The 21,413-nt window shown below is 33.5% G+C and overlaps 1 protein-coding gene and 1 long non-coding RNA gene across 7 annotated transcripts in view; one reads left to right on the top strand and one right to left on the bottom strand.

Moving 5' to 3' along the window:
• NUDT9 (nudix hydrolase 9) overlaps positions 1–21,413 on the top strand; it is a 28,717-nt gene that overhangs the window by 1,977 nt on the left and 5,327 nt on the right. For 3 of the 6 annotated variants that reach the window (XM_079153327.1, XM_079153331.1, XM_079153330.1), the window contains exons 2-5: positions 5,388–5,627; positions 9,876–9,971; positions 11,870–11,956; positions 19,552–19,663. In XM_079153327.1, coding sequence (XP_079009453.1) covers positions 5,388–5,627; positions 9,876–9,971; positions 11,870–11,956; positions 19,552–19,663 — 535 coding nt within the window. Of the gene's footprint in view, positions 1–4,350; positions 4,437–5,387; positions 5,628–9,875; positions 9,972–11,869; positions 11,957–19,551; positions 19,664–21,413 lie in introns of those variants that run through there. The other 3 variants (XM_079153329.1, XM_079153332.1, XM_079153328.1) reach the window with 3 other exon arrangements.
• LOC306669396 lies at positions 528–3,661 on the bottom strand. The gene is made up of 2 exons (XR_013766095.1): positions 2,133–3,661; positions 528–2,100 (listed from the first exon to the last, which is right to left on the bottom strand). It is a non-coding gene; the product is annotated as an uncharacterized lncRNA (long non-coding RNA).

Here is a 21,413-nt window from a genome sequence, read left to right as displayed (position 1 = left end):
ATTTGTTAGGCCAGATAAATTTCTTGCATCTATTCAGTAATGCAGTTGAGAGAGCCCTAGGCCATATATGTTAAGTTTACTTGTCCGGATACCTTTCAGTATGTCACATTACACAGAAGATGTAAATGGCATTAGTGCTTCTTTGTAGGGTAAGATGAATTTTTGATGTTTTTCTTGCAGAATTAAATTTATTTAGAAAAGTGAACAATCAGGTGTGTTAAGTTTTCTCTTGTTTGAATTGGTAGCAGATTTGTGGAATTCCATATGCTTAACCTTGCTAAATCAGGGAACAGAGAACCCAGAGTCACTTAGAGAACATTTTTTTTGGTACCTGTCGAGGTAGAGTATAACAAGATCCATGTTGCCTGTGGACATATTTTTTCCTTCCCTGCTCTCAAATATTGAAACAATTCTTATTTGTAATAGAATTTATTTAGAGACCAGGGCTTCATATATTTTGTTTTTTAAATCACATGCCTGAAATCTAATTTTGATAAATCTGTTTCATATTTGTACATTTTTATTGAGTATGAATTTTAGAATGAGTGAGAAAGATCTTTTCAGAGTAATCATTATTTGGATTTCCAAAGTTGTGGCAGCTAAAGCAAGCAAGTCATCATAACATGAAAACAGTGAATAAACCTACCACTTTTAATAAAGTTAGTCACAAGTTGAAATTCTCCTACTTTACACTACTTTTCATTCTCTCAGGGGATATTAACTTCTTTACTAGTCAGGCTCTCCCTGAATTTTGGGTGTTTGACAATATTCACGGATGCAAAGGGAATGCAAAAACAAACTGGTGCTTGTTTTGAAGTCTTTAGGATGAAAGAAGCTTGAATTGTACAAGTGCTATAGATAAAAGAACAGGAAAGAATTAAACCATAAAAAATCAAGGATAAAAAGACAGTTTGGCAGTTTTTTAGAAAACTAAACATATTGTTATTGTGTGTCTCGCAAGTCTTGGTATTTATCCAAATTAATGAGGTTGTGTCCACACAAAAACCTGCACACAGATAACAGCTTTATTCAGGAGTGCCAAAACTTGGATACAACCAAGATGTCTTTTCATAGGTGAATGGGTAAACTGTGGTACATCCAGGTAGCGGAATAATAATTTCTAAAAAAAAATTAAGCATGGAAAGATGTGGAGGAATCTTGTATGCCTATTATTAAGTGAAAGAAACCAATCTGAAAAGGTTATCTGATTCAAACTATATGACAAATCTTTTTTTTTAATGTTTTTAGTTGTATATGGACACAATGCCTTTACTTTGTTTATTTAGTTTTATGTGCTGAGAATTCAGCCTAGTGCCTCACATGTGCTAGGCAAGCACTCTGCTACTGAGCCTCAGCCCCAGCCCCTATATGACAATTCTTGAAAGCAAAACAATCAAAACAGTAACAAGATCAGGAGTTGTGGGGGAGAGATGAATGAATAGGGGGAGCACAGATGATTACTCTTTAATAGCTTATTTTTTTAGAGCAAAATTGAAGGGAAAGTATAGAGATTTCACATATATCCCCAACCCTTATGCATGCATAGCTTCCCCTTTATAGTGTATCCCACAGAATGGTACATTTGTTATAGTCGATGAACCTGTGTTGATGTGTCATTGTCACCTGGAGTCCTATAGTTTACATTAGAGTCACTCAGTGTTTTATTTATGGATTTGGATAAACCGTATAATTACATGTTTCCATATGTTCATCATATATATATGAAACACATTGAAAAGTGGCCAGGAGGAGGTGTGATAGGCAGTCCTTGAAGGTCAGGTTAAGAATTTTAATCCTCAAACACCATTACCCTATGTAAATGTATGATTACACAAATGGTATGCCTCTACTTCATGTACAGAGAAACAAGTTGTACCCCATTTGTTTACAATAAAATAAAGAGTTTGAAGAACAAAAACAAAACTTTTTAAGTAAAAAAAGAATTTTAATCTGTTTTTAATAAGTTTAAATACATAATTTGACCTTAATTCATAAATTTGATCACTTGATTCATACCTCCCTTTATTTAATACGTTTTGATAGTCCTTTTTCCCTTGCTTCCTTTTCTTATCCCTTCTTTCAACCTGCCCCCTTTTCTTCCTTTCTCTCCCCCCCTTTTTTTTTTTTGCCACATTCTCTTCCCTTTTTCTTCCTCTTCCCCTTTTTCCTTTTTCTTCTCCCAACCTTTCCCTCATACTCTGCTTTCCTTCTGTCTCTACCTCACAGTGATACTATATTTTCTAATCCATACAGATATGATTAAGGTTAAAGACTTTGAGCTGGGAAATCATCCTGGATTATCCATTTGCATTTGATCTATTCAAGTCCTTAGAAATGGAGACATGTTCTGGACTGTGTTCAGAGAAAGAAGTGACTACTGAAAAATGGTCAGAGAGAGAGAGATTCAGTATTGTTGTCTTTGAAGATGATGAAAGGGGGCCATTGCTGTAGAACCATGGTACTCTCTAGAAACTGGGAAAGTCAAGGCAATGGATTTTCTCTAGAACCCCTAGAAAAGAATGCAGCCTTGTCAACAAATTTGCTTCTGCCCTATGAGATCTGTGTTGGATTTCTAACATAGAATTGTAAGATCATAAATTTGTATTGTTTTAAGCTGCTGAGTTTGTTATGGCAGCAGTAGAAAATGGTATATTATGTACATACTGTTACATAAAGTCATTATTTTATAAAATTAAGATCTTATTGTATACACTTTTCTACATCTTTCTTTTTTAAACATTACCATACTAAAATACAGCCAAGTCTTTGATGTTACTTTTAACAGCAAATTAATTTCTCTACATCCTTGCCAGTACTTGCTCTGTTCTTTCTTTTTTCGTAATGACCACAAAATGGTCAAAATGGGTATGAGATGACATCTCCTTGTGGTTTTGTGTTGCATTTTTGCCGATTTTATAATTGAATTGTTTTCTTGTTGAGTTATAGGAATTCTTTACATGTTCCGGATCTTAACCAACACCTTATCAGAGATATGATTTATACTTTTCTTCCATTTTATGAGTTCCCTTTTCACTGTGTTGATTGTGTTCTTTGTTGGACAGAAATTTTAAATTTTGATGTTCAATTTACCTAGTTCTTTCTTTTGTTGCCCATGTTTTGGTTGTCATATTTAAGGAATCTTTTCAGATCCACTATCGTGAAGCTTCCCTGTATGTGTTTTTCTAAGAGTTTTATCATTTTTGGTTTATGATTAGATCTTTTTTTTGTTGTTGTTGTTGTTGTTGTTGTACTGGGGTGGGGGTCAAACTCAGGGCTCACATGTTTTAGACAAGTGCGCTGCCACTGAGTTGTATTGCCAGCTCTGATCTAGTTTTAGTTAATGTTTGTATATGGCATAAAGAAAAGGTTGAACTTCATCTTTTTGCATGTGAATAGCCAGTTTTCCCAGTATAATTTGTTGAAAAGACTGTCCTTTCCTGGTTGTATGGTCCTGGCACACTTGTTGAAAACATTTGGGGAGTTAAGGAATCAGTGTAGGTATCCATGAATAGATGAGCGGATAAAGAAAATGTGGTATACATACAAAATGGAGTTTTGTTCAGCCATAAAGGAGAATGAAACTATGTTGTGTGTGGGAAATTGGATGGCGCTTGAGAGTATTTTGTAAGTGAAATAAGCCAGACTCAGTCAAGGGTCATGTGTTTTCTCTACGTGGAAGCTAGAGAGAATAAAGGAACAACAAAGGGGTTGGGGAATCTTAAGAAATGAGAAAGGAGACCAGCAGAGTAGAGAAAGGGGACAGGGAGGGAGGCTAGAAGGGAAAGTGAAAGTATTGGGGAAAAATTGACCAAATATCTTTACAATAATTATGTATAATTATATTTCATTGATTAAAAAATAATTAAAAAAAAACATTTGGCCACATATATAAGGTTTTTTTCCTGAACTTACTATTCTGTTCCATTTGTCTTGTGCCAGTACCACACTGTTGTGAGTGCTGTGGTTTTGTAGTGAATTTTGAGATTGCAAAGTGTGTGACATTGAACTTTATTTTTCTTTTTCAAGATTGCTTTGACAGTTTGGGGTCCTTTGCGATTTCATATGAATTTTAGGATGGAGTTTTCTTTTTGGAAAAAATAGAAATAGGGATTGAAGTGAATTTGTAGATTACTTTGGGTAGTTTTAACATCTTTACAATATGAAGTCCTTCAAAGAACGTGGAATGTCTTTTCATTTATTAATATCTTATTTAATGTCTCTTAGCAACCTTATGTAATATTCAACATGACAGGAATTTTGCCTCTTTGAAGTTAATCACTAAATAATAATTCTGCGCTATTTTAAATGGAATTGTTTCCTTAACTTCCTTTTTGGATTGTTCATTTTTAGTGTTTTGAATATAAATATTTTGTTGAATTCATTTATTTGTTCCAATAACTTTCTTCATGGAATCCTTTGCATTTTCTACATAAAAGGTAATGTGGGGCTGGGGATATAGCTCAGTTGGTAGAGTGCTTGCCTCATATGCACAAGGCCCTGGATTCAATCCCCAGCACCACAAAAAAAAAAAAGAAAAAAAAAGATAATGTGATTTGCAAATAGATAATTTTATTTCTTCCTTTCCAATTTGAATGTATTTTATTTCAGAGCTGTCATCAGTTTACCATGTTCTCAGAGTCCTTTTCTCCACGTTAGGTGTTCTAATTTAGGGTCATTGGGAATTTTTATTTTTATTGTAGGAATGTTGAGAATCTAAGCTTTAAGGCAAGAGGAGATTTGTGTATGCTCTGAGGTGAGAGTGAAAGTTTAGTTATTATTACTTTTTTGCTGTGCTCTTCAAATATTTTCTATCTCTTAATTTCGTTAAATTTTGCTCTAAAGCTGTTTATATAACTCACATGCATTTACATACATACACACACATATATATCTATCGCAGTCTAACTTCAAATATTACTACATCGATTATTTCACTACTTCATTCCATTGAATGGAAGAACTTTACAACAGTAAATTTTCATCTTCCCATTCTTTCTTTGTGCTATTTTTGTCATGTTCTACACATGTTAGACTATAAATGCTTTTTAAAAAATATTCCTTCACATAAGCAGTTTTACTTCATTTTTATGGTTGAGTTATAACAAATTTTTGCTTCGCCAACAAATAATACGAAAGTAAATGTGTCCTTTTTTTCAATTAAAATCAGTGAGCAGCCTCCAATTAATAAAATTTAACTAAATTAAATTTTTTTTTTTCATATTTAAAAACCTCTTACAGATGCCTGATACAAATATATATCAAATTGAATTTTCCGGTTTTTAAAAGCTTTTGAAATTGAACACTGTTTTTTGGTCTTTGAATTAAGTTTTTAAATTAACGTATTTTTAGTATTTCTGTAAAATGTTTCTCCTTTTTTTCCTTCCCAGAAACTCACTTTTATCCTCTTGGTTTCATCTTAACTCCAGCATAATGTCTAGTTCTAATGGTGTCAAAGACAATTCCCACAACAAGGCGAGGACATCTCCCTACCCAGGTTCAAAAGTTCAAAGAAGCCAGGTTCCTAATGAGAAAGTAGGCTGGCTTGTTGAGTGGCAGGACTATAACCCTGTGGAATATACTGCAGTTTCTGTTTTGGCTGGTCCCCGGTGGGCAGATCCTCAAATCAGGTGAGCAAAGAACCTGTCATTAGCTGGGTATAAGACTTTTAGAAAAGGTAGTGAATATATTTGTAAAATTATTTTTATGATACTTGAAACATTTTTTATCTGTTTGACTTTTATACAATTCAGTTTCAGTATTTGCTTGAATTTTTGCCAAAGCTAAGAAGTTCACATTTGTTAATTTTGGGGGGAATTTTACGAGCACCCTTTATAATAGATAAGTCCATTTTGACCATTTGTTATGAAATAACAGCTGGTGGTATCTATTTTCATGTGTTTTTTGGGTTATCAATAGTTTATCTTTCAGAGCTAGACTTGTATTTGAAGTAGTGAAAATGTTTTTCAGACACTTTTTCAGATTGTTGAGAACAGGATGATAAGAAATTACACCCCTGTGAAAAAATAGAAAAGGGATTGATAAAGGGTGGGCAGGGATGGGGATACAGAGAGGGAGAGGGAAAGAGAAATATTGATTGAGACTTGACTCAAGTAAAAATGATCTCTTGATTAAATTCATAAAAGTTCAGCATTGGTTCACATTTTATGTTTATATTTTTTTTTTCCCCCTAACTTCATCAAAATATAATAGACAAAAGTATATATTTAAGGTATAAAACTTGATATTTTGATACATGTATATGTTGTGAAATGAGTACCACAATAAAGCCAACTAACATACCTGTCACTTCACATGGTTACCTCTTTTTCTTTTTTTTGTGGTGCCAACATATGAGATCTACTTTCAGCAAGTTTTGGGGATACATTATATTATTATTAGCTATGGTCACTAAATCGTACATGAGATCTCTAGAATTTAGTCATTCTGTGTAACTGAAACCTTGTATCCTTTGATCAACATCTCCCCATTTCATTCACCCATGTTTCTTTTAATAATAAATGTTACCATAAAGATTTTTCTTTTTAAAAATTAGTTATTATATTTCTATGGTACTGGGTATTGAACACAGGGCCTTGCATATGCTAGGCAAATGAGCTATTTCCTCAGCCTTTTCCTTTTTTTTAAAATTTCAGTTTTGAGATAGGGTCTGCTAAGTTGCTCAGACTGGCTTTGAACTTGCGATTCTCCTGCCTCAGCCTCCCACGTTGCTGGTGTTAGAGTCATGCCCTCATGCCTGAGTAGTTACTGATATTAATTAGATTTATTTTTATTATTATTATTTTTTTAGTGTTGAGTAGTGCTAAGCTTGCACTCTTCAACTGAGATATACATCCAGTTAAAACTAAAAATTTATTTTTAAACTTATACATAGAAACTGTTCATATTAATGAGGTACTATGTGACATTTTGATGCATGTATACATGCATGATGTTTAAATGAGGTTAAACATACCTGTCTTCTCAAACATTTGTCCTTTCTTTATGGTAAAAACATTCAAAATCTTTTCTTCTAGCTTTTGTATACAGTACATACTGTTCTCTATAGTCACTCTCCTTTGCAGCAACACACCAGAACTCGTTAGTTCTAAATGTAACTTAGGACCCACTGGTAAACCTTTTCCCATTCCTACTTTCCCAGCTTCTGGTGACGTCCATTCTACCCTCAACTTCTGTGAAATCAACTTTTTTTTAGATTCCATGAGTGAGATAATGTGGTAATGATAGAGGCTTTTTATGTATTAACTGTGATCTGGGCAGTGTACTCCATGCTTTTTTAAAAAGCATTATTTTACCTTATTCTAATAACCTTTCTGGAAAGCAAACATGTTTATTTCTCTAGAAAAAAAAAGCAGAAAGACAAGTATCACATGTTCTCACTCATATGTGGAAGCTAAAAAAGTCAATTTCAGAGGTTAGGAAGAGTAGGTGAGAGGTTGGATTAGTGGTACCAAAGTATAGTTACACAGGGGGAATAAGTTAAAGTCTTGTACAGCACAGTAGGGTAGGGTGACATTAGTTCCTAATAATTTGTTATATGTTTTATAAAGAACTAGAAAGGAAAAGTTTGAAGATTCCTACCACAAAGAAATGATAAATGTTTAAGGAGATGGAAATGCTAATTACTCTAATTCAGTCATCATACTCTTATACATGTATCAAATTATCACACTACCCATAAATATGTACTGTTTTTGTGTCAATTAAAAAAAACAACAGAAGATTGAAGCACAAAAAATTTGTCCTTTGCCTATGGTTACAGAGCTGGTAGATGGTATAGTTTGTACTCGAACTCAGACTGATTCCAGAATTGATTCTCTTTTCACTGTTTTGTTACATTAACATCTTACTTTTAGAACATTTAAAAAAGTTTGATTCATTGAGTAAGTTTATTATAAATGAAAGTCCTCTCACAATAATTATTGTGAACTCCCTTGTGCTAAATAAGACGTTTGCTAATTGAATAGGTCTAGTAATAGTTCATTAGGTTATTAAGCTTCAACATGATTTTATTTCTGTGATTTGATTTTGACTTATGGTTTCCTTATTGTATTCACAGATAATGTCTGTAACTTTATGATAGTCTTAGGATTATTAATCATGCAACCATCCTGTGGAGAAATTATTAGGTTTAAATAAGTTCCATTTTCCCCATTTTAGAGGTTGTACATATTTATATATCTATTACACATAGACATTTGACTCAATTAAGATTAATAATATTGGCAGGATGTTATATAGTGTAAATAGAGGAAAAAGGAATTTTTTTGGTTCTTATTTATTTTTTAAAAATTAACTTTGTATCTATCTAAGTCAAACCTTATTACTAATATTAACATTTCAATTATAATTAGATTCACATTTTTTAAAAAATGGTGAATTCCGAGAATCTCATGAACATTGTAATCCTGGTTTTATAATTTCATGGTTTTTATCATTTAATTTTTAAATATTTGTGGCAGATTGGCTAAAAATCTTGAGAGAATGTCTGGATCATTCAAATTGTATATTATTCCTAAAACAGATCATAACCATTTCTGTATTTACTTATCGGAATTATTAAAGCAAGAAAAAAGTGAAACCTGTGTCAAAACTCAGGAACTACCCAGTGCCACACAACTCTTTATCCACTATTGGTATAGTTATATCAATGATGCCCTAGTGGTGAGCACAGTACTTAAGTTACATAATTTAAATGGTTAACAAATATTTTTGTTGAGGGGTGATATAAATGCAGTAAAATGCACATTTTTTTTTAAGTGTGCAGGTGAAGCTTAATAAAATTTTGTTTGTATAGCTCTGTAACTACAACCCAGGCCAAGACCTAAAACATTTCTAGCATATATGTGTGTTTTTAATCTATCTAATGCTTTTTGTATAGTTGTGGGATGAATTCACTGTTTTAAGAGTATACCTTGATAACACTAATTAGTATACATTTGAAGATTAAGATTTTAAACAATAGAAACATCAAGATTATCAGGTGTGGCAGTGCACACTTGTACTCCCAGCTACTTAGGAAGCTGAAGCAGGAGGATTGCAAGTTTAATGCCAGCCTCAGCAATTAGTGAAACCTTGTCTCAAAATAAAATACAAAAGGGCAAGGGGTTTAGCTTAATGGTAGAGCCTGCTTTGTTTCAACCCCCAGTATAGAATAACAAAACAGGCAAACAAAAGAATATCAAAAGGAATCTTATTTTTGGAACTACAAAATACTAATCCTATAATGTTCTACAGGCAACTTTTTGTTGCTGATGGTAATGTAGACTTTTTTTTTTTTATAGCATGGGGAGGACCTTTGGTTCTTTTGCCAGTAGTTCTTCTAAGAGTGTTTTCTAAATCTAGTAATAATACACATCCTTGTAATTTTTTTCCCTTTAAAGTAACTGTTCTGAAGAAATTAGATGGATTTATAAATAAAAACTAACCCTTAAAAATTTATTCTTTCAAATAAGCCAATCCCAAAAAACCAAAAGTCGAATGTGTTCTCTGATAAGTGGATGATGATACATAACTGGGGGTTGGTGGAGGGGTAAGAGAAGAATGGAGGAACTTCTGGTTGTGTAGAGGGAAATGGGGCAGGAGGGGGTGGGGGAAGAAAAGACAGTGGACTGAGACAGACATCATTACCCTATGTACATGTATGATTACACAAATGGTGTGAATCTACATTGTGTACAACCAGAGAAATGAAAAGTTGTACTCCATTTGTGTACAATGAATCAAAATGCAGTCTGTAAAAATAAAAAAAAATTATTCTTTCAAGGAATTCACTTATGAATAATAGACTTATATTATTAAGTTATTGGTAGTATTGAATGATTGTCTCTTATTTTGCATTGGTATTCTCATTACAGTGAAAGTAACTTTTCTCCCAAGTTTAATGAAAAGGATGGACATGTTGAGAGAAAGAGTCAGAATGGCTTGTATGAGATTGAAAATGGAAGACCTCGGTAGGTATCGGGAATGGAGCATCTTATAATAATGGATCTGCAAAATGTAGAAAAGATAACTAACATTTATTATGTGATCATATGTGCCAAACATTGTACAAAAATTTGATATATATGATCTAAATAAATCTTCCCAAAACTGTGGTGGTATATTTTTAGTTTCAATTTATAGATAAGAAAAGAGTGTAAGTAGCAGAGGCCAAATTTGAATGCATTTTTTCATAATTTTATCTTCAAGGTAGAAATAATTAATTGAATAAGTTAACAGAAAGGATTGACAATTGTAGTTTTAGTTGTTATTGATGCTTTAAAGAAAGAATTTATCCAAAGTAAGACTAAGAATGTAACTAACCCAATAATTATGACAGCAATGTTTTTATGTACTTTGAAAAATGATTTTTCTGCACAACTCCACAATTACTTTCCTTAAGAAGACATAGAAGTGAGGAGCAAATGTAAAAATTAGCATACCCTACATAAAATAAGAGAGGAATTGCAATCACGGTTATAACCATATTTTTAGTTTCTTTAGGACAGGAAGTGGTAGTGTTTCTTTCATTCCAACCTGGCCTTTAGTTTTGCAAAATTCTTTCCTTAGTGATAACTTATTCACTTTTCAATGATTATTGTGTCTCCTCAAGTTAACTCTTGAATTTGACTTATTCCTTAGGTTCTAGAAAAGAACCCAGAAAGGGTAAAATTTATGAAAGGATATATACACACATAAAACGATAGGCAGCAAAGCCAAGATGGGTTCTTGTTTTAGTTATGATTCTAACAGAAGCCAATTTCTATTTCCCTGTAGGTTGGCTTCATTTTTCTCTCTTTGCAAACAACTTTTTCTGCTTCTCAGGCTATAGGATAATTTCTGTATGTCTGTTTCACAGTTTCTAGTTTATAAGCTATAAACTTGGTCTTTATACAAAGTGACATTCTCTTTATATTGGATTTGATTATTTGTATTCAAGGGTGTGTTTTTTACATGGAATAGAAAATGTTCGGTGGCTATCCTGCCCTTCTTCCTGTTATTACTAATTAGATCATTTTATTGGCATATAATGAAGGTTGAACATTTAAAGAATGTTGACTAGAATAAAGTTACTCAGGCATGAGTGTTGATATATTTATCTGACAGACCTTTAACAATGGGTTATGGCATTAGATTATAAAGCAAATTGATTTCTATTAGATTTCTACTTCATTAAAATCTAATTTTATAAAAATGATACCAATATCTCACTTTGTGTTACATTTATGCAAGTGTGCCTGTGTACATATAAACGTGAGCAAATATACACATATATACAAATACACCTATGTATATATGTGCATACACACACACACACGTAGGTTTTCATACCAGTATCACACTGTGTGTTACAAAATATATATTACTGATACACTGATAATAGCAATGTTCAGAACCTACTTAGGCAAAATGGCCTTAAAAATGTAATATAAACTAATGGGAAGGGTTGTAGGAGACTGGAGTAGAAAAAGAGAATGATGAGAAAGTGAAGAGAAGTTGGCTATCCTGAAAGATAAACTGTTGTAGAGATAGATGATTAGGTACAGAGCATTAAGAGTCCAGTAAGGTTTAGTGTGAATTTCGAAGGACATATGAAAACTGAAACAAATTTGTATATTGTAGAAACACTTTGGAAATCAGGTCATATAGATCAAACCCAAAGCTTAAGACAAGTGCAAAAGAAAATATAATGTGAATAATGATTTCAGTATAATGTGAATATGATTTCAGTGATAGATATGTGACAGCACTGCTGGATTTATGAGGAAATATATTTCTCTCTTATAGCTTCTAGTGCATTTTGGGGGGTTATATCAAGTTGGGTTAAAAAAGATGAACATATGCAATTGATTTTATTTTTTTTCTCCAGAAATCCTGCAGGGCGAACAGGATTGGTTGGCCGGGGACTTTTGGGGCGATGGGGCCCAAATCATGCTGCAGATCCTATTATTACCAGGTGAGAACCAAATAAAATATTTCAGTAGTAAAGAGCTAAGTGATCAGAAATATGCAGACTGTAGCTATATGTGCGTTTGCATGTGTATAGATACATATATATGTGTATGCATATATGTAAACCTACATGTTTTTATGTATACCCATATACATAGGTATATTTCTATGTGTATATATGTTTAATATATGTATGTGTAGATATGTATACACACATAAATCTGTATTTTAAAGGGACATGTAAAATTATCATGGTATAAGTATAAAGCTGTAGTTTTATGTTGTATGAGTAAAATAAGCATTTAAAGTTAGCTCGCCAGATATTTATTGGATTTTCTATTTGTTTTTGGCATTGAGTAGGCACTGTAGAGGGTATGTATAAGAACACTGTCAATTATTTGATGTGGATTCTCAATGTAATCAAAAGATGCAGTAAACACAAGATATCTGAGATTGCTGCTGGTATAACATGGCATACTCTTTTTTGTTGTTGTTCATTTTAGATATACATATAGTAGGATGCATTTTGACATATAATCATGGAGTATAACTTCCCATTCTTGTGCCTATATGTGATGTGGAGTTACACTGGTTGTGTATTCACATATGAACATAAGTTATGTCTGATTCATTCTACTCTCTTTCCTATTCCCATCTTCCTTCCTTTTCTTTTTATTCCCCTTTGTCTAAGTCAATGAACTTCTATCCCCTAAACTCCTTATTGTAGGTTAGCATCTGCATATCAGAGGGAGTATTTGGCCTTTGATTTTTGGAATTGGCTTATTTCTTTAAGCATGATAGTCTCTAGTTCCATCAATTTACCAGCAAATGCCATAATGTCATTTTTCTTTATGGCTGAGTAGTATTCCATTGTTTATATATACCACATTTTCTTTATTCATTTGTCTGTTGAAGTGTACCTGAATTGGTTCCATAGCTTAGCTATTGTGAATTGAGTTGCTGTGAACATTGATGTGACTGCATCACTGTAGTATGGCATACTCTTTTATAGTAAACTTTTTAAAATAAATAGGAGTACACTCTAATGTGATAATAAAAAATACAGTAAATGTATTCATTTATTATTATTATTTAAAAAATTTTTTAGTTGTAGATGGCCATAATATCTTTATTTATTTTTTTATGTGGTGCTGAGAATAGAACCTCACACATGCAAAGCAAGTGCTCTGCCACCAAGGTATAGCCCCAACCCCAAACATACTCATTTATTATCATTATTATTATGTACTGTACTTAATTGTATGTGCTATTCTTTACATGAACTTACAATAGATTTTTGTGTAATTTTGTTGCCAAAAATTTTAAATGCCAAAGTTAAGAAGTATAAATTGGAGCCATTGAAGGTTTCAGAACAAGGGAAATGCAGTCTTTTACTGAGGCATGCCTATCCAGTTAAACAAGATCATGTTCAGAAGGCTGTTAGGAATCATGAATCAAAATAAAAGAGGGTAGGTGAATTTAATGTTTAGTTGGACTTAGCCATTTCCACAGGAATTATCTTTCAAGTGCATCTGGAATATTGTTATATCTATTATTCTTTTTTTTTTTTTTTTTTTCACTTTTACAGTTTCTTTATTGACCAGCTCTTTCTCCATCGTGGAATTATTACTTTCCTTCTTTAAATGATGCAGATACCCTTAATGTTGTTACTTCTTAGTTTTGTTATTTTGGATGCCTTCCTTTCTTCAAGGAGATTTTGTTTTTCTCTGATCTGAGCTATAATAATGATTTGGAGCTCTAGGAAGTTTGATTCTAGGAAGGCAGCTTATTTGCCTTATTTTCAAGTTACTGAAAGAGGCACTAATACCCACCCTTTTATATTCTCTTACTTATCCTTTAAATTCCCTGCCCCAAGCGATCTTTACTCCTCAAGTTTTCCCTTTTTTCCGTCTGTCTGTCCTTTTGTCCATCTATTCATCCACCTACTTACTAACTTATCTACCTACCATCATACATATTTTTCTATCTACAATTCTCTTAGAACTTTTATAGTTTAAATGAGAAAGGAAGAGTGAATGTATTCTTATGAATGAAGTAAAATATATTGCCAGCAATACCAGTTTCATTCCAGTGTTGGTGAAGTTGGCTAAATGTAGGAAGTTTTGAAACTTTTGGAGGAGAACTATAATGCTAGTAAGAGGACAAGAAACAGAAGAGAGAATTTGAAAACTTGAATGTTAACAATCCTTATGGTTTGGATCTCAAATTTATCCCAAAGGCTCATGTGTTAAAAGCTTGGTCTCAACCTATGGTACCATTGGGGAGGTTGGTAGAACCTTTAAGAGGTGGGTACTGGGGGAAGTAAATTAGGTCACTGAGGGCCCTTGAAGAAGATGTTGGGATTCTGGCACCCCTCCCCCCACCACCACCTTTGGTTTCTGACCATCATGAAGTGCCATATCCTCCCCCTTATAATGTACTGACTTGCCACAGGACCAAGTGCACTGGGACCAACCCACCATGGGCTGAAATCATGGACCACAATAAATCTTTCACCCTTACAATTTGATTTTCTCAGGTGTCTAATCACAGCGATAGAAAAAAACACAGAAAATTAGTACTGAGAAGTGGGGTCATTGCTGGGATTATACCTGACAATGTGGTTCAGACCTTTGGAATTGGCTTATGGGAGAAATTTGGAAAAGTTTGGAGAAGCAGACTAGATAAAGCCTAGAATGTTGTAAACAGAACGTAGTAGGTGATTCTGGTGAGAGCTTAGAAAACTGGAATGCTGGTAGGAATACAAAGAGTAAAGATCAGGCTCATGAGGTTTCATGTGTGAATGAGGACTCTATTGGAAACTGGACTAGAGTTCATTTGTTTGTGTTACATTTTGGCAAAGAACTTGACTACGTGCCCCGAGACTTTGTGGAAGGCTGAGTTTAAAGGTGATGGGTTAATTAATCTTACAGAGGAAATTTCAAGGCAGCACAGAAGACAGTAGCAAGGTATTATTGGCTGCTTTTAGCCAGATTTGCAGTGAGATCTGGGAGCAAAAAGCAGAGTGGAAATATTTGGAAAACTTACAGTTCAGCCAGAATAGGAGAGCAGTTAGAGTTGTTTTCAAGGAGGGTGCAGTTGCTACAGAGATTAGCACCATTAAAAAGAAGCCAAGTGCTTTGCTCTAGGATAACAGAAAAGATGCCTTGTGGGTATTTTAAGCATCAGCTGGATCCCACCCACTATAGAGTTAAAGATATAAAAATGTACACTTGTTTCAAAGACTCATTTGAGAAGAGAGCCCTTAGGTATCCTGCTCACTCAGGGCCAGCTATAGAACTGTTTCCTTGGGATTCCTTCTTTTAAAAAATTGTTTATATATATATAAATAATTGTTTATATATATAAAATTGTTTATAAATACATATATATATTTTAGTTGTTGATAGACCTTTATTTTTATTCATTTATTTATATGTGGTGCTGAAAATTGAACCCAGTGCCTCACACATGCTAGGCAAGTGCTCCACCATCAAACCACAACCCAGCCCCTTCCTTCGGATTCTTTTCCCTACATTCCGGCACTCAGAGGCTGTGCAGCCTTGGGTCTAGTGGGCCCTGGTATAGCTCCTACAGTTGGCAGACCTTGATGGTGTTCATGTGATGCTGGTTTTGCAGGTATCCAGAAAGCAGCCGGTATGTGTTCATGAAGGCTTCCACCAAGATTGCAAAGGAAATCTTGGAAGGCCAGGTAGTATATGGAAGTGTAGGTTCCCTGTAAGCATGCCCTTATAGGGTGATATGTGAAGCTGTGAGAATGAAGCCAAGACTTTGATGGAGATCCCAGAAGTTAGAGATGCTAGGAACATGGTAAACTTGCTGAGGGAAGCTGCAGGCAGTGAGCAGAGTCAGCAAGACTGTAGGAATGAGGCTGTCTAGTCCTTTTGGAGGTCCCATCATGTTACTCAGTGCTTGCAGTGAAAGACATGGAGTTAACAGCATTTGATGTTTTCCCTGCTGTGTTTTAGTCTTATTTTGGTCCTCTTCTTCCTTTCTATGCGCCTATTCCTTCCTTTCAGAATGGGAATGTTTACCCTGTGCATGCCTAACCATTGTATTTTGCCCAACCATTGTGTTTTGAAAGTATGTGACTTTTCGATTTTTACAGAAGTTCACAGCTAACAGTTGCCTTGAATCTCAGAGGAAACTTTGGACTTGAACTTTTCAGCAATGCTGGGAACTCTTGAAGATGGACTGAATATATTTTGTATTGTGAAATGGACATGAGTCTTTGGGGGCCAGGGGCATAAAGTTATGGTTTGAATCTTAAAATGTCTCATGAAGGCTCATATGGTAAAGATTTGGTTGCCAGCCTGTGGTGTTTTGGGGAGGTAATGGAACTTCTAGGAGGTGGGGCCTAGAGGAAGAAAGCTAGGTTTTCAGGGGCATGCCTTTGAAGGGGATACTGAGACCTTGGCCCCTTCTTCTCTCTGTTTGCTTTGTAGCCTCTATGAGGTGATAGGACTTCTCTACCACAAGCTCCTGCCATGAGTTATTTCCTCACCATAGGCCCAAAGTGATGGGCCTGTACTTTTAGGTTGATGTTTATTACCTTTATTAAGATAATATAATATAATGCATATATTAATTGATAAATTCCTCTAAATAGATGAGTGGCAGGAAAATGGAGGGACAAGAAGAAGGAAAGATGTTGAAGAAAGAATTAATAGGACTTAAATGGATTATTAAAAATACTACTCTACTACAGCCATTCTGCTAGGTTCTACTCTGGGTTTCCCATAGTAGGTATTAATATATCCATTTTATAGATTTGAAAATGGAGTCTTAACTTGGGTAAGTGATTTACCTAAATATTTCAGATCTGAAATTTGAATCAGGGGTATGTAGCTTTAAATATTGTATTTTTTCCTTTACCCATAATGAGTAATCAGAATCACATGGGCATGAAGATTCCATCCCCTTTTCTTTCATATATTTCATGATTCAGAACAGCATTGTATGGTGCAGAGTTTCACAAACCTTCCAGTTCTGAATCTTCTGGGCAAGTAAGAGATTTTCAAATTCCCAGTAAGTTCCTTCACATTGTTTAAAGTTAAGACGAGATGGGAAGTGTTGTATGTTACTGTGAATAAACTTAGTTCAAATGATTAATGGCAATATCATTTTCTTTTCATTTTTGGTTAAACATAGGAAGGTATGTACCATCAGAAGTGGGTAGAGAATATCAATAGGGCATATGTTATCATATATCACATTGTTATCACATATTACATGTTAATGATAACAGTAAATAGTAATGAGGTTTGTTAATTGAAATGAAACATTTCTTCTTTTGTATCAAGAAATATTACTTTTACTTTGATGTTATATATCTAGTACTAATAAAGAATATAACAAAAAATTTTCTACTTAAAATCCTTAAAGAAGTTCCTTCAAAATAAAATCTGAGAACACAAACATTGTAGGCTGACTGCTCCTCATCATTTTGGTCCTGTCTTCTTACCTGGCAGCATCTCTGTCTTCTGCTTCTTATTGCTCCTTTCTGGCCATGCCTGTTAGACTGCCTGGATGTGGAGCAGGGCTCTGTGTTATGTCTGTTTTCCTGTCTCCTAGTAGTAGGTGCCAGTAAATATTTATGAGTGAACAGAGCTATCCTTTGTCTTATGACCTCTCATCTGATTAATGCATTCATTCTGCTTTTTGATTTAAATAGATAGCAATAGTAAGAACTCATATTTTGGAACCAGATTGCCTAGGTTCAAATCTTGGTTTATAACCTTATTAACCCTTACCCTTATTGTCTTGGGTAAGTTATCTGACTTCTCTCTGCCTCATTTCCCATGTCTGTAAAATAAGACAATACAACTACTTTTATGGTGTTGTTTTGAAGCTTAAATGAGTAAATATCTTAAAGCACTTAGAATAGCATTGAGTATATAATAAGTGCTATATAAATAACTTTTAGTAAAATAAATCTGTTCTCTCTCCATTTTTACTGTCTCCACCTTCAGTCCCATCCTTCTCATCTTTTACATGGATCCTGGTGACTTTTTAGCTGGTCTTCTTGTCCCTAGTCTTGATTCCTTCCCAACCAACCCCCATGCTTGTCAAAATGAGTGAGTTTTCTAATATCCAAATTGTTGTGGCTTTATCCTCCTTAAAAATATTTTCTGGCTCTCAAAGCAGATGGATTTTATGACTCCCATGTAAACACTTTGCCTACTTCCTCATCCTCATTCCCCATCTTTCCCCTCAGTGATACCCACGGTACCAGACACCATATAGATGTTCAGTTTCTTTTGTGGGTTTTTTTTTTTTTTTTTCCTTTCTTCTCATTTGAGAGGCCAGGGATTCGAACCGTGGTCCTCGCGCATGCTAGGCGAGTGCTCTCCAAAAGGAGCTATTTCTTCAGCTCCGATGTTCAGTTTCTTGAACACATTATTTTATTTTATTGCTGTGCTTCTTGCATATGTTATTCTTCTGTCTGGTATTTTTTAATATTAAATATTTTTAAATATTTAATAAATATTTATTTTTAAATATTTAATAAATATTATTAAATATTTTAATATTTTTAATAGTTATTCTTTCATTTCTATTTATCCTATTCATCAAACTGTTACCATCTTGTAACTTATTCATATACACACATTTAGCTCTACTGATAGAGACTGTAAGTTCTTTCAAGGGAAAATTTTGGGTTGGATATGATAGTCAGCTATTATATAACAAGCAATCTGGAGACTCATCTGCAAAGTAGAATATTTTGTTGAGTCTCATCCGGCGAGATGACTAGATCATAGATTTTTATTTTGAATTAGTATTGGAAGTTTAAAATCTTTACTTCACTTAAGAGACCATCAGAATAGTTCTTAAAATTGGGGGTGAAAATTGGTATGATGGAGGTTAAGAAGGGGAAGGTATATTTGTCATCTCTGGGAAAGATGATGATAGTTAGAAAAAGTGTGTTCTGAAATTAACACTGCTTTGATACTTTTGATAAGATCATGTAATTCAATTCAAAACAAAATTCGATTATAAAATAGAATGAGGTTTTTTTTTTTTTTTAAATCAAAAGAGGGCATAAAGATAGAAAAACACTACTTTAGACACCAAATGAAACTGTATCAGGTAATCTGCTTTTCTGATAACTCATGGGGAACTGTTAAATGCTAATGTTGCCAGGTCTTTTCTTTTTCAAACCTATAATTAAAAAAAAAAAAAAAAAAAAAAACACCTTTTATTTAAAAAGAAAAGTTCATGACCCTTCCTTTCAATTCTGTTTGCTTTTAAACTATTTTTTTTTGGATAGTACTTTAGTATTAATATCCTGAATTTTCGCTAAAGAAAGAATATAGTATCTTTTATGTTTAGTAGACATCTGTTCTTGTTTTTAACAGTGCTTAATATAGAATATTTCAAATGAAAAAAAGAATAGTTTTTTTGGATAAAACTAATTTGAGGTAAATGTGTATATATATATACATATATATATATATATTTTTTTTTTTTTCTTTTTCTTACAAAGAAAAATATATCGTATAATTTTGCCTTGGCCTGAGCTAGAACCTTGGTCTTTGTTCTAAGTCAGTTGTGATTTTTCATTACTATTCACAGGTGGAAAAAGGATAGCAGTGGAAATAAAGTCACCCACCCTGTTTCTGGCAAACATATCTTACAGTTTGTTGCAATAAAAAGGAAAGACTGTGGAGAGTGGGCAATTCCAGGGGTAAGCATTGCAATGAAATCAAATTAATGTTTGAGTCCTTTTAATTGCTTTATTTACTACAGAGTTATTGTGTGGGAGCTTTACTAACCCATTTCTCCTGAGTTTCTCCCCATTTCCATTATCTTTCACTGTAATGAAGTGGCATTTTTCAATAACAATTGTAAAATCTGAGTTTAATTCTAACAACTTTGTAAAAACACACAGACTTTGAAGGTAGATTTAAGCTTGTGTTCTGGCCTTTCCACTTGTAATAACTTACACTTCAGACCATCTTTAAAATAAAAGTAATCATATCTACCTTACAAGATTATTAATAGCATAGGCACTTACAATGTGGGATCCCATCTCAACCACTATTCCAAATCGAAGGTAGTATTTTTAAGCATTATTTACTGAATTCTGATACGTTAGACATAGTGAAAATGATAGCATTTATTACTTATTATTCCTTTTAGTTTAAAAAATTTCCATATTATCAGGAAAAATATACTTTTGTCAACCAAGTATACTTTTAGTTTGAATTTATGTCAGTAAGATATTTGAAGTAACTTTTAATATATGTATCATATATATGGTAGAGGTTCTCTATTTTGTGCTGTATTGTGAAATGGAGATTTTTTTTTTTTAAGTAAGAAAAGTTGTTTTCTATTTTTTATTTTTTAAAAATACCCTCTCCCTTTACCAAAGAAAGAAGAATATTATTCTCACCCTTGGTCATTGTGATGGTAGTTTTATTTTATTTTATTTGTTTAAATTTTATTTTTATTTTTACAGACTGCATTTTGATTCATTGTACACAAATGGGGTACAACTTTTCATTTCTATGGTTGTACACAATGTAGATTCACACCATTCGTGTAATCATACATGTACATAGGATAATGATGTCTGTGTCATTTCACTATCTTTCCTTCTCCCCCGTCTCCCCTTCATTTCCCTCTACACAATCCGAAGTTCCTCCATACTCTATAAATGTACTTGTATCTGTAAGAATTGTTTTGTAGGATAAGAATAGAATGTTTTGTAGGATAAGAATAGAATTTTAGCTGACTGATAAAAACTTAGACTAATTATTATGAGTCAAATCATCAAACTTCACTCGTGTTCAGTGCAACTACATCATGATGTTTTCATCATAGTATCTTATATTTTGTCATTCTGATCAAAAGGTAACTGTGATCATTGATAAAATTTTGAGTTATTCATCTACTCAATGTAATTTGAGTATTTTCACTTTGTTGACTAATATCTTAGACATTGAGGGTACAACACAGCAACATAAACAAACATTCCTATCTTATAGTGCTCACATTCCAGTAAGAGAGATAGTAGAAGTTAAATATATTTTATCTTAGAAGGGGCTAAGTATTAGGAAAGAAATTAAAGCAACGTAGAAGACTAAGACATGTCTGAGAATTCACAATTTTAAAAAGTGCAGTTAGTGAAGTCCTTCTTGAGGTGGTATTTGTAATCTGAAGGAAGTGAATGAGTGAACCATGTGGGCATCTAGGAAAAAACATCTTGGACAAAGGTTATAACAGATGCAAAGGTGGGAGTAGGTCTGGTGTGTCCTGTGAACACTAAGGAGGTCAATATGATGGAATCGAATGAACAGTGGGGAAGACTCTTATTTGCTGTATTCTTTCTTACCCCTGGCCTTCTTTGCTTAATTTAAGTTTGGAATGTGTCAGGAAATGAATTTGATTGGCTCACCATAGGCTAACTTTGGGCAATCACTGTGGCCACATAG

This window comes from Sciurus vulgaris, assembly GCF_902686455.1.
Source record: "Sciurus vulgaris genome assembly, chromosome: 9".
Taxonomy (NCBI): Eukaryota; Metazoa; Chordata; class Mammalia; order Rodentia; family Sciuridae; genus Sciurus; species Sciurus vulgaris.
The sequence above is the reverse complement of the archived record's forward strand: the minus strand, read 5'-3'. Positions and strand labels throughout refer to the sequence as shown.